Raw genomic sequence first — 14670 nt, forward strand, 5'->3', positions numbered from 1 at the left:
AATTCGATATTTTTGGATCGGGTTCGAGTTCGGGTATTCGGGTCTTGAGTCAGGTATGAAGATGATTTTAATTTTTCTCGGGTTCGAGTACGGGGATGGATTTAGATACAAATCCGCATACCTGACCCGTATACCCGATCCAAAGGAGATTTCAATTTTATTAATAACTATAATAAAAATTAATAATATAATAATAATATAAATTACAATGTATTATTGCATAATTGTTCTATATTTACATATATTTATTTAGATTTAGCACTCAATTTAATATCATTAACCAAATGGCCATTGGCCTAGCGGTATCGAGGACCCTTTCAACCTATAGATTGGGGGTTCGAGTCCCGGGATGGGCATGTATATATTCGTGTTTAAATTCGTGTATGGGTGTGTGTGTGTGTTTGCCTTTCAAATAAATTGAAACATAAACTGAAATAAGTGCATGGTGAATGATAATTGCTAACAATGGCTAACAACGGAGATATTCGATACCCACAAGAAAACTCGATAACCCTATAGTTAGTAAGTATATGGGGATCCCTTTTTACCTGTGGTGAAACCCGATAATCCGATGGTTAGTAAGTAAATGGGGACCCGACGGATATGGGACTGGGTTTGAGATAGGGTTCCTAACCGAATTCGGGTTTGGGATTACCTAAACCAGGCCCAAACACAACACGATGCCATCCCTACTCATACATGTGTTGGGCCTTAGTCATAATTTCTATTAAGATGTACGTGTTTCAATGACTTTGGCATCTGTTGTAACATCTACATCTATGTAGACGTAAGTTGGCTATGAAGTTGTATTGCTTAATGTGTATGGATGTTTATATGGTCCTGTAAGTTGTATGTATGCTAGATTATATGTGTTGAATTGGATGGATAAGTCTAATTGTAAATTATGTGATTCAGTTTGTGATTGATGTCATTTTACATTTTTATGAAAATTCATATTAATCTAATTTCTGTTTTTTGTTAGGAAGAGGGGATCGCCTGGACGTTGAGAGATATAAATTTGAGAGAAAAACAACTCTATTACTCACAAGAATAGATTTACAGAGTATTACAAAACTTTTACAAAAAAACTCTCAAAACTCACACACACTCTCAAGGTTGTGATTACACTTCTCTGAGTGATTTAGGATGATTTACAATGAAAGTTTGCATCTCTATTTATAGTAAAATTTCTATGACGGTGAATGGTGTGAACGAAGAAGGTTGGCGGAAGTTGGCGACCGTCATCGTGTTCAAGTTTGCTACTTCCGTATGAGTTGTTCAAAGCTGGAAACGTTGAACATCTAGATGGCAGCTGGAACAGAGTCATCTAGATGACTGCTGGAAACCACTGGAAACCATCAATTCTCCCCCTCCAGCCGAATCCACGAACATTCCAATTATGTCTCTGCATAACTTTAACTTTTCTCGAGTCACCACCTTTGTTAACATATCCGCATGATTCTCCTTTGTATGGATCTTCACTAGTCTCAACAGTTGTCGATTAATTACCTCGCGTATCCAATGATAGCGAATATCAATATGTTTTGTACGGGAATGGTACATGGAGTTCTTGCTCAAATCTATAGCACTTTGACTGTCACAATATACCTTGTACTCCTTTTGCTTGATTCCAAATTCATGAAGATAACGCTTTAACCACAACATTTCTTTTCCAGCTTCTACGGCAGCAATATACTCTGCTTCAGTTGTGGATAATGCAACACACCTCTGTAGTCTTGACTGCCATGAAACATCTCCCCCTGCAAAAGTGTAAATGAATCCTGAAGTAGATTTCCTACTATCAGGATCTCCGGCCATATCCGCATCTGTATAGCCTTCCAAGATTGGATCAGCTCCCCCGTAACAAAGACATAGATTCTTTGTACCTTTAAGATATCTGAGAATCCATTTTACTTCATCCCAATGCTCTTTCCCTGGGTTCAAGAGAAAACGACTCACCGTTCCCACTGCATGAGCAATATCGGGCCTTGTACACACCATCACATACATCAAACTTCCAACTGCTGAAGAATATGGTACTGAAAACATGTCCCCGATCTCTTCCTTGGATGAGGGACAAGAACTCTTGCTTAACTTGAAATGGTTAGCTAATGGAATGCTAACAGGTTTGGCATTGTTCATATTGAAACGTGAAAGCACTCGTTCAATATACTTCTCCTGAGATAGCCATAACCTTTTATTCTTCCTATCTCGGGTTATCTGCATTCCCAAAATCTGTTGAGCCTGTCCTAAGTCTTTCATGTCAAAAGACTTAGAGAGTTCCTTCTTCAGCTGGTTGATCTTCGTTACGTCTTTCCCTACGATCAAAATATCGTCTACATAAAGTAGAAGAGCAACGAAATATCCTTCAGAAAACTTCTGAATGTAGACACACTCATCTGCTACAATTTTCTTGTACCCGTGACTCACCATGCACGAGTCAAACTTCTTGTACCACTGCCTAGGTGCCTGCTTCAAACCGTACAAACTTTTCTTCAACTTACATACGAGGTTATCTCCTGAAACCTCAAAACCTTCTGGCTGCTCCATGTAAATTTCTTCATGTAAATCTCCATGAATAAAAGCTGTCTTTACATCCATCTGTTCAAGCTCCAAGTTCATACTTGCGAACAATCCAAGTATGACTCTAATTTAAGTCATCTTGACTACTGGTGAAAATATCTCATCAAAATCAATCCCTTTCTTCTGTTGGAATCCTTTGACTACAAGTCGTGCTTTGTATTTCACCACTTTTCCACTACCATCCTTTTTCAGCTTGAACACCCATTTATTTTTCAGTGCCTTCTTCCCGCGTGGAAGTTATACAATCTCATAAGTTTGATTTTTCTGCAGAGAATCCATCTCATCCTGCATTGCGAGCAACCATTTTTCTTTATCCTTATGAGTTACTGCTTCATGAAAACTCTCCGGTTCTCTATCTTCAGTAAGTAGAAGGTACTCGGATTTTGGATATCTACTCGATGGAATCCGACCTCGTTCAGATCTACGAACTTCTGAAACATTCTGAGGAGATCCACCATCATCTTGACCTTGTGATGGTGCTGGAACGTCTGGCAGATGGGGTTGTGGCTCCCCCTGCTCAGCACCGTCATTTTTTTCATTATCTTCTACTTCTGGAATTTCTTCCTGCACTGAAAATTCATTTCTCATGAATGATTCCGTTGTTGCCTCTGGCACCTGAGCAGCAACATTTGTCTTCTGAGATATTGTGGGCTTTTCAATATCTTCTATTGTCTGGCTTTCATGGAACACTACGTCCCTACTTCTGATCACCTTTTTCTCCTTTGGATCCCATAATCTGTATCCAAATTCTTCATCTCCATAGCCTATGAATATGCATGGAGTGGTCCTTGCATCCAGCTTCTGCCTGAGCTCCTTGGATACATGTGCGTACGCCAAACATCCAAATACTCTTAAGTGAGAGTATGATGGATCCTTTCCAGACCAAAGTTTCTCCGGAACTTCAAAATTCAGTGGTACTGATGGAGATCGGTTGATCAAATAACAAGCGGCTCTTACTGCTTCTCCCCAGAATGGCTTTGGCAGCTTAGCCATACTGAGCATGCTCCGAACACGTTCCATGATTGTTCGGTTCATTTTTTCTGCTATACCATTATGTTGAGGGGTACGTGGGACCGTCTTCTCATGTCGGATGCCATATGATCTGCAATAGGCATCGAACTGCCTGGAAGAGTATTCACCGCCGTTGTCGGATCGAAGACACTTTAACTTCTTTCCTGTCTCACGTTCTACCATGACATGGAACTGTTTGAAGTAATCGAACACATGGTCCTTCGTCCGCAAGAAATATACCCACACCTTTCGAGAAGCATCATCGATAAATGTCAGAAAGTATCGGTTGCCGCCAATTGATTCAACCTCCAAGGGACCGCAAACATCAGAGTGTACCAGACTGAGTAACTCTGATTTTCTCGTTGAAGAGGAATTAAATGAGACTCTATGCTGCTTACCAAACAGACAATGATTGCAAGGATCTAGTGCAGCGTCCTTGTCTACATTGATAAGCTCCTTCTTTATTAGGGTAGACAACCCTTTTTCACTCATGTGACCGAGTCTCTGGTGCCATAAATTTTGTGAAGCCTCATTTTCTGCAACATTAATACTGTCTGTGCAGATCTTCACATGAGTCTTGTACAGTGTGCCACAAATATGTCCTCGAGCGACTATCATAGCGCCTCTTGACAATTTCCATGTGCCTTTACTGAAATGACTATCATAGCCCTGTTTGTCGAGAACTATCCCAGAAAGTAAATTCAGCTGAAGATCTGGCACATGGCGGACATCCTTCAGAGTGATTGTGCTCCCGGAACTTGTCTTTATCCTGACATCTCCAATTCCGACAATCTCAGCGGAACTGAAATTTCCCATCTTCACAACTTTAAAGTCTCCAGCTTTGTATGTTGTGAAGTATTCCTTGTATGGAGTCACGTGGTAGGAAGCTGCAGTATCTACCACCCATTCTGTGTCTTCTCGTGAGACGTGAAGGCATGTCTCATCATAGGTTGAACAATAAGCTACATCACCAGGGATAGTCACTAATGTTTCTCCACCCTTATTCTTTGACTGTGAACTACTTTGACCTTGTTCCTCTTTCAATCTATAGCAGTTCTTCTTCATATGTCCCTCTAATCCACAATGATGACATTTATATGTTGGTTTTCTACCATCAGCTGACCTGCCCCTGCTCTTACTTCTGCCTCTCCATTTATTTTTGCTACTCATTCGCTGTCTCCCCCGATTCTCTGTGACAAAGACATGGGTCTGATCTGTGCCCATGTCCTTTCTCCTTGCCTCTTCACTGAATAGGGCATCCTTGACCATTGACATGGTAAGTTTGCCATTCGGTGCTGAGTTGCTGAGTGTTACTACCAGCGTTTCCCAACTATCGGGAAGGGAACTAAGTAGCAGTAGCGCCTGAACTTCATCGCCAAGCGGCATCTCTACAGACGATAACTGGTTGACCAAGCTCTGGAACTCACTGGTATGCTCGGCAACTGAAGTTCCACTTTTGAGCTTCATGTTGACTAAACGCCTCATCAGCAGGGCTTTATTTCGAGCAGTCTTGGCCTGGTACATGTCCTCCAACCTTTTTCAGAGGACATATGCGTCCGTCTCTTGTGCAACATGGTGGAAGACACTATGATCAATCCATTGACGGATCTGACCAATAGTTTTTCGGTTTGATTTCTTCCACTCTTTCTCTTTGGCAGAATTAGGGTTTATACCCTTCAATTCAATAGGATCGAACAAATCCTTACAGCTGAGGAGATCTTCCATTCGAGGTTTCCACAGCGCGTAGTTTGTGGCTGTGAGCATAATCATAGCTCCGAAAGATGATGTTGACTCTTCTGTGGACATTATCACCTTACAAATAATTTTTCAACACAAACGGGGTTGAATTGTAGAAAACAGAGATCACCGTTACGTCCGGAACGGTTGAAAATGGTGGAATAGACACTTCGCGGCTTAAATTCCACTTACGGGGCAAAATTATAATTTTTATAAACTTCAGGGACCAAGAATGAAATTCTGAAAATTTCAGGGACCAAATTGTAAAATTTCAGGATTGCTACAGTACCGCTACAGTACTGCTACAGTGACTTGCTACGCCGCCGCTGCTACAGTGAATTGCTACAGTGATCGTCTTCTCCGGCAAAAATTCCGACACCGGTCGTCTTCTCCGGCGAGTTGACCAAACTTTGACCGCGTTTTCTGGGCTCATTATAACTCCGTTTAAGTCGCCGTTTTTTGCGTTGGACTCGGTTCGACAAGACGAATCCAATGGTACACTCAAAATTGAATTTTGAGAAAATTTCAGAAGACCCAAAAAACTCAACCAACGTCTCTAACCAAGCTCTTGATACCACTTGTTAGGAAGAGGGGATCGCCTGGACGTTGGGAGATATAAATTTGAGAGAAAAACAACTCTATTACTCACAAGAATAGATTTACAGAGTATTACAAAACTCTTACAAAAAACTCTCAAAACTCACACACACTCTCAAGGTTGTGATTACACTTCTCTGAGTGATTTAGGATGATTTACAATGAAAGTTTGCATCTCTATTTATAGTAAAATTTCTATGACGGTGAATGGTGTGAACGAAGATGGTTGGCGGAAGTTGGCGGCCGTCATCGTGTTCAAGTTTGCTACTTCCGTATGAGTTGTTCAAAGCTGGAAACGTTGAACATCTAGATGGCAGCTGGAACAGAGTCATCTAGATGACGGCTGGAAACCACTGGAAACCATCATTTTTTGCTAAAAAAAATTATAATAATAACGATTGATACAAAAAATTCAGCCTAATTTTCAATATGGATGCAATATTAATGACCGATTAAATAGCAATTCAACACACAATTTGTTACATAGATATTTAGTTCGGGTTTGATTGTTGGTATGGTATCATTGATGATGGTGCATTTGTTGATCCTTCTGTCCAGGTTCATGGAGTTACTGATTTGGTTGAAAATTTTGTTGAGGTGCATGGTTTTGAAAATGTGGTTTCGATTGAGACACATATGTTATTGCACCTTCTGTTGGTATTTTTCCATCAGCTTCACATGGTAAGTTCGGTGCCACTGATCGTCTACGGAACGGAACGAATAAGGCAAAAAAGAATATTGGTTCGTTTGTGCATTGAGATGTTATTGAAGTTGACAATTCAGTTGACAAGTGGAAGGGATTCTTTCAAGGATTGACAAACATTTAGCTCGTTTTGAATGCGGTTATATTTTTTGTTTTTACTCTACTATTTGGTGGTAGCCAGTGGCGAAATATAAGTACTCCGGAGGGTTACCCGCCCCACCTGGATTTAACGGGAAAAAAAATTTTACACTAAAAAATTGAAAATTTTACTAAAAAATAAGGTGTTTTTTAGTGTTTACCCGTGTTGAGAATGAAAAATTTATTAAATTTTTAAACCCGCCCCATTTGTACTCAGGTTCAAGTTTCGCCACTGGTGGTAGCCTTTATTCATGTTATGTAGGTTGATTGGTTTATAATTGGTGTTCAGGTGGACTGAGTTCGAGTTAGCTTGTATTTAGGTTGGTCTAGTTGGTTACTTTTTCCGGGCCCTTTCGTTCATTTTTTGTTTATTAGCTTGTATAGGTTCGGGGTCCTTCATTTATTGATGAAGACTCCTTATTTTAATAGTAATCGTTATATTAGATAAAAAAATACATTGTTAAAGGAAAATGGGTAGTATGAGGGTTAGATATTTTATTGATAAATATATATTCTCCTCAGTCATCAAATGATAAATGATCCTTTAGATAGATATATGTGTCTCAAGAGATGCTAAATACTTATGATCCTCTTTATTAAATTAGTCATGAATATGTTAAAAGGTAAACAGTGCAATCTTGATCATACAAGTACGAGCAAATATAAGTACTAAGAATTGTAAATGTGGATCGTACAAAAATAAACAATCAACCCTTTCCATTCAAATTCAAACTACTAGTACCATAAAAAACAATGAAAACTATCTAGTAACAAAACTTAAACTTTAAAATCCCATCATTGATAAGCTAAAACGATACCCAATTCACAATAACCCATCGGTTCTCGCAGGCAATCTCCTAAAAAAATTCATAGGTACCGAAGGAACCCGGTTCCTAAGTGATGGATGTCTCATCACAAACATCCCCACAAACGTCACCACACCTTTAAACGGAACCAGATAAAGTACAACAGCTAATACGCAACAGAACATCAAAAACATAGCCGTGGCACGTGGGTCCCGCCACGTAACCAAATTCTGAATCCTTTCCCCTTGCGTTGCCATGTCACCAATCACAGTCTGAATCCGAGACCCGACACTTCTAAGCCTATCATACCTCATTCTCAACACATCACCATTTTTCGAACTAGGAAATGTATCAAACTCTTCATCTAGTTCATCACCAATTAGTTTATCACCATGGGATAATTTAATATCCATGTGAGGTGGATATCTTGATCTCGATCGATACTTCAAAACCCCGCTCACAATAAAGTACACCAATATCGCACTCATGATAATGTTCGGGTTGTAAACAATATAAAACAACACAGCATGTGCCATAAGCGTGTTAAACGTGCTAGTCCAGTTGCAAATGCGGTTAAACCATTTGCAAACCGAAACCAAAACCGAAAGAACCTCAAGCAACCGAAAATAATTAGCTTTACTCTTCCTTAAACTCCACATGTTCGAACCCACATCGAGCATATACTCAACCACTTCTTTCCTCAAAGGTGGCTCAGCCCGGTTCAACCTCATGGCTACTATTTGTGTCGCTTGATGCCTCAAACTATCTTTTTGAAAAATACTCAAAGGATGTATGTAATGCATACTTGGCAACAATGGTTGAGTGTACATTTGCATCAAACTAACGAACGAAACGCACGTAAACCGAACAGCGAGCTGTATTTCACCCACTTTTTTAACACCCAAAGGGTGTAACACAATCAAAGGATACGAATGAGTGTACACACGATCTGTTTCAAGTGTCGATAATCTAATTCTTACTTTGCCAATTCTTGAATCTTTAACTCCACCTCCATTATCAACTCCTTGTAAATGATTATTATCAAACACTACAATTGTGATTACAGTACATGGATCGAAAACCTCCCAAGTATACTGTTCGTTCCATTTAGGGTTCAATGAATCGATAACAGTTTTTGTTCGGATCCATTTATGCCCATATTTCGCTACACAATAAGCATCAACGGCCCCACGTCCGTTTCTTGTTTTCATAGGCATTAAATTGTTAGCATTTAGTATTCCCAATTCAAGTACACCAATACTAGGCGACCCAAGTAACCTATGAGTCGCCCGAAGATCACTACTATACTGAGTCAACTCGTCGAGTACATGATACCCACCATCTAAACAAACTCGTACATGAATCTTACTATTCAACGGGACCACATTAATCTCCCCCTTTTCACCTATCGTATGCTTTTCAAGATTAAACCATTTGCTACTAACTACTCGCGTATCTAATCGTTTCTCCACATTATGAAGCGGAATCAAACACTTGCCCACAACTTCTTCTTTATTACCAACTTTTTCTTCAACGCTTAAAACCAAATCTTCATCAAACGGTTCGGCTACAACGAACATTAAATCCTCGTTCCATAACGGTCTAGACATAACTTTAGTCCTTAAAACCATATTCAAAACCATACCTTTCACAAAAAACTCAACCTGCCTATTATTATTAACATTTAATTCTTGAGCTTCAATCACTTGAACACGAACATACCAAAGACGAGGCGATAAATACACTTTCGATCTCACATTTGTGACACCATCACCATCAACCAAAATTGCATCTAAATGACAAGAATCAGGAAATGATTCATCAGCTTGTGTACCCATCCAAACAACCACCATTAACTCTCCACCATTAACCCTATTGTCTAATCGATACCATTGAGGGGCTAACGGGCTATCTGGTGGGGCTCTTACGGGAAGCTCATTAATATCAAACGAAATCCCACCAATCGAATTATCCTCACTCGAATCATCCTTATCTTTCACATTAAGCTCAAGAGTTAATGATTGAATTCGATCTTTAGGAAAGGCGAAAACTTGATTCCATTCGGGATTTGGGTTCTTTACAAAATGTTTAGTACAAGCAATAAAAGTACCAAGCTTAAATTCAACAAATGGGCTAGGAGAATTACCTTTTTTTGAAGATAAATTTCTAGCCTTTACAATTCTTATGTACATATAATGCATTTGTTCCACAAGATCAAAAGCTGTCCCAAATCTTTCATTTCCGGGTACTCTGCCACCACCTAAACTCGGTCTCGTTTCCTTCAAACTAAACTCCTCGATTTCGTTTAAACCCGAATTCATATTCTGATTCTGGGGTTGGTTCGGATTTTGGTTTTGACTTTGTTTTGCCATTGTAAAAACAGAGGAATATTGAAATTTTGATCAAAACCCTAGAGAATTTTGAAAGACTTGTGATGAAATTTATGTTTGTATATAGACGTTATAAACATTGGAGTATACATGTATGCCTAGTGAGAGATATGGAGATACTGTTATACGATTCCTATAAATTTGGGAGAAAAAAAAATTAAAATCTGATAACCGTTGGGTTTTTAATTTCAATAATGAGATAAAAAATAAATTTGAACAAACCAAAATGGAGGAAGGATTAATATTACAGGAAAACAGGGGTTAAAGAGTGATCGTGTATAGAAAACTGGTTTTAGTAGTTAATAACGTGATATTATTTGTATTAAAATGCCATAATGAATCATATTGAATAAGAATAAAAGCATCATGATATGGAAAGAGAGAATTCGATTATTTTCTTTTTCAATATATATGTTGCAAGAGTTTTGCATTTAATAGTTTCAAGAGCACCCACAAAATTTCTTAGTACCAAAACAAAAATTACACAAGTTTCTTAGTACCAAAAAAAAAATTAATTTACCTTTTTCATTTTAAAATTATTTTTTATATCTAAAAAAGGATATTAAATTAAATTCATACATCAAAAAGGTACCTTTCTAATTTATGCACATCAATTGCATCGAATATCTCCAATCAAACATTGAATAATGGCATTTAACTTTGTGTTAGCGAGATGGTTAATGGTAAACTTAAGAAAGTGATTCCTTAGGTCGTCATCGTGGTGGTTTTTGTACTACGTCCCAAAAAAAACTATCCACCTTTCTATTTTTGTTTGTCTCGAAATTATTGTTCCTTTTTCTAAATAATAATTAAATATCATTAAAGTTCATTTATATCACTTTTAATCTTGAAAATTTAACTTTAAATATATCAATTAATTTATTAGTTACTCTTTATAATAACTACATTAAATGAAGAGCAAATTAGACATCCACCAAAAAATCAAACGGAACTGTTTTTTTTTTAAAACGGAGGGAGTATTATTTTTCGAGATTCTTTATTTGTTTAGATCGTGGTTTTAAGTCTATGATAGATCGTGGTTTCAAGTCTATGTGCTTTGTTTAAAGGAGGTTGTTTATATTTCTTTAAGTTTGATTGGATGGATGTTTTGTGGGTTTTGAGACTGAGGTTCGATACAGATAGTGTATGGTTGTTTTGATGTAGCTTTCTAGCTACGAGTCTCACCCCGTTTCATCCCCTTTTATATTGCCTGGTGGTTGACATATATATTTTTTTTTTTTGAAAACGTCTTCGTTTTCTATGTAACTTTTCGTTTTTTTAGCCAAAATAAATTTAAAGCACCTGCATTAAAAGTAATATTTAATCTTACATTATTCTTCATAACAAGGGTTGTGATTACCCTCGCATTGTGGCGGGGGTTTTCGATACAACAAAATTGGTCTCTTACAATAGCACATAGGTTTGGTAAGAACAACAATGCTCGTTGTTTGTGATTCCTGCTTGTGACATAAAGTGTGTTTATAACAATGTTAGCAAAGTGTGGTTGTAATTCTTACAGTGGTAAAGGCTCCTAATAAGCTTTTCTTCTTCATGTGCTTTGTATTTATAATGAATAATAGTGGTGAGAATCAAGGGGAAAGTAACCAATCGGGGGAATTGGGGGGAAGCAAATTTTTTTTTTTTTTCGTTTTTTGAAAAAACTTTGTTCACAAACATTATAGATTGGATGAAAGTATGAACATTTAATAAAGACACTTTGTGATAAATGTTTTTATTTTGGTGGAACAACGCTCGAAGAAGTAATACTACGTATATAACAATTATCGTGTTTTTCGAGCGTATATTGAAGTTTTAGATATTAGGGTTTATAGGGTTTAGATATTAGGGTTTAGAAATTTAGGGTTTAGGGTTTAGGATTTAGATTGAGTTTTTAAGACGAACAGTTTACAGTTTAGGGTTTAGAGTTTAGGCCCAAAACACCAAACTCTAAACACTAAACCCTAAACCCTAAACTCTAAATCGGGCTAAATTTTACTTCATAAAACATGAAGAAAAAAAAACGTTCACATTCTTCACGAACAATATTATCTTGAATGTTATTTTTGTCGATCGTTTTCCCGCTTAAATAATAACATTCATCACGAAGTGTCTTTTCTAAATGTTCATATTTTCGTGTGATCTTGATGTCCGAAAAAAAAATCCAAAAAAAAAAACGAAAAAAAAAAATTTGCTTCCCCCACTTCCCCCCGATCGGTTACTTACCCATTGATCCTGCCCCATGAATAATAATAATAATAATAATATTGAATAAGACTTATAAGAAAACTTTTATACGAATATAATACATGAAAAGTTTCAAAAAATATTTTAGTAAATCTAATTTAGCTCTTATAATGAAGCTAACTAGATAGTAGGTGTGCAGCTACAAGTCTACAACCGTTGTGTTGATTTAAAATGACTTATTTTTTGAGCATGCATATCACATTAAATCTTTCATCATAGGTGCTGGTTGTTTCCCCATAGATAAAGCAGCAGATCCAATCTCACAACAATGATGATAACGTAGGCGATGATCCATACCATAATGTTGTTGTTGTTGAGCAGTTGATGCATATGAAATTACACTTACCGAGGCCTCTACCGTTTCCATTTGTCTCTTATTTTGGAAGGGTGTCTGATTCTATGTCTCCTTGAAACAGATTAGTTTTCAGATTAAGTGATAAAAAGATAGCAATTTTACTCACTGAATTAAGTTGTTCAGAAACAGACATTAAGTGAAAAGTAAATAGAAGCAATTATGATTAACCACACCACCGTCATACAACTGTAAGTAGTAGCTCAGTAGCTGTTATTCTCTGTACCACAGTAAACATACATTACCTTTATATAACATCGGCATCAAACAGCCTCTAACAAATTTTCAACGCGAAAGATAAATGTTTTAGATGCTATAACCAGTACTTATGGATCGGCAGTAACAATCTATAACAGCAATGATAGAAAGCCAGTAGGTCAGAGACCGAAACACACAAATATCAAACAATAATAATAATAGCCAACTATTTAAACTACAAAACACATAGAAGTCAAAGGTTGATAAGTCAATAAAGTGGTTAATAGACAAGCCTGTAGAAACTTAATAGCTGAAGCACCACAAACTACAAATATTGGGTTCTTGCCTTTCAAAAAAAAAAAGTAGAGAGAGCAGGTAAAGGGTACTTTAAAACATCCAAATACCACAGGCCGAAGAATAAAAGAAACAGGCATCGTATAAAGTACCTAATTCAACGATAAATCAAATAATGCTTTTCAAAAAAAAGAAAATAAAGACGATAAATCAAATAACAATAACGTAGTAACTAGCAATGTAATACTCTCAATAATAACTAACAACTCTATGCCTGCAGAGTGGACATTCTTTCTTCATATCCAACCATTTTCGAATGCATTCATGATGAGAACTATGTTTACAATCCAACGTTCCAATCATTGTGCCCATTCCTTTAAAATCATCGAGACAAATCCCACACGTCTCTCCATGTTCTATAATCTTTTTAGTAAGACTCTTTCCAACGCAGCGTCAGAATCACTTGCGTCAGACGAGGTGGCACCATCTGACGCCCCTGACGCCTCCAACGCGGCGTCAGAATCTGACGCGTGGGGGCGTCAGTTTACTATTTGACGTCGGGTCAATTGCAGGTCAGGGACAGGTGGAGTTGTGTGGTTGGCTGAGAATACAACGGATATATATCCGTTTGAGATTTTTTTTTTATTAAATCCGAATTTAATTACTTATTTATTTATTCTTTCCATCTTCCATCTTCCATCTTCATCTTCTACCTCCTTCTTCTTCTCTACAACTTTTCCAAATTTTTTTTTTTTTTCAATCTTCTTCAAAACACTATGTCAAATCCAAATCAAAGACCAAATACTCCACCCGATTGGTACGGAAGTTACATCGGAGGAGGTTCATCAAACCCAAACAACTATCATCAAGTTCCGTTGATCGCGCCTCAATTCCGAGTGTTGACACCCGAACAACAACATCAACTATTTTTGGAACAACAAAGGCGAATTGAAGAAGCCCAACAATTTCGCAACTTTCAAACCCCGATGACTCTGATTTATCAAGAAACGGTGCCGGAAACTCCGACCAAAACGGTTCCGGAAACACAAGATCGTGCCAAACGAAAGCACAAAAAAAAGAACGTCGAGTTAGGTATTATTTTTTTCCCAAAAGAACGTATTTTTTTCTGTTTTTTTTTTATTTTTTTTCGTTTTTTACTGTTTTTTTTCAGCTGTATTTTTCTGTTTTTTTTTTTTTTTTTTTTTTTGTAAATGTATGTGAATTTACATATTTGTATTATATATGTATATGTATTTGTTAGTATATGTGTATGTTTATATATTTATTAATTAGGTATAATTTTTGTCCCAAATTAATTTTTTTTTTTTGTTATTTTTTTCCGTTTTTTAACTGTTTTTTTTCTGTTTAAATTCGGTTTTTTTTTTTTTTTTGGTTGTATATTTTTTTTCTTCTGTTTTTCATGTATATGTATATGCATTTGTTGTATTTTGTTAATTGTATGTTTATGTTTATATTTGTAGGCGAGGATCAAGTTCGTTACACACCGGCAACCAAGAAGGTCACGGCTTGGTCTCCTGAGGAAGAAGCATGGTTAGCCCAGTGTTGGGTTGATTCGTCTGAGGATAATCGAAAGGGAAATAATCAAAAGTATGGTTC

At 37.1% G+C, this 14670-nt stretch overlaps 1 protein-coding gene across 1 annotated transcript; it reads right to left on the reverse strand.

Moving 5' to 3' along the window:
• Window positions 1-7592: 7592 nt before the first annotated feature.
• Window positions 7593-9947, reverse strand: LOC139877245 (FT-interacting protein 3-like). The gene has a single exon (XM_071864659.1). It carries the CDS (start codon window positions 9945-9947, stop codon window positions 7593-7595), a length of 2355 nt encoding a protein of 784 aa, XP_071720760.1.
• Between the last annotated feature and the right edge of the window lie 4723 nt (window positions 9948-14670).

This window comes from Rutidosis leptorrhynchoides, chromosome 11 (genome assembly GCF_046630445.1).
Source record: "Rutidosis leptorrhynchoides isolate AG116_Rl617_1_P2 chromosome 11, CSIRO_AGI_Rlap_v1, whole genome shotgun sequence".
In the NCBI taxonomy this organism is placed as follows: Eukaryota; Viridiplantae; Streptophyta; class Magnoliopsida; order Asterales; family Asteraceae; genus Rutidosis; species Rutidosis leptorrhynchoides.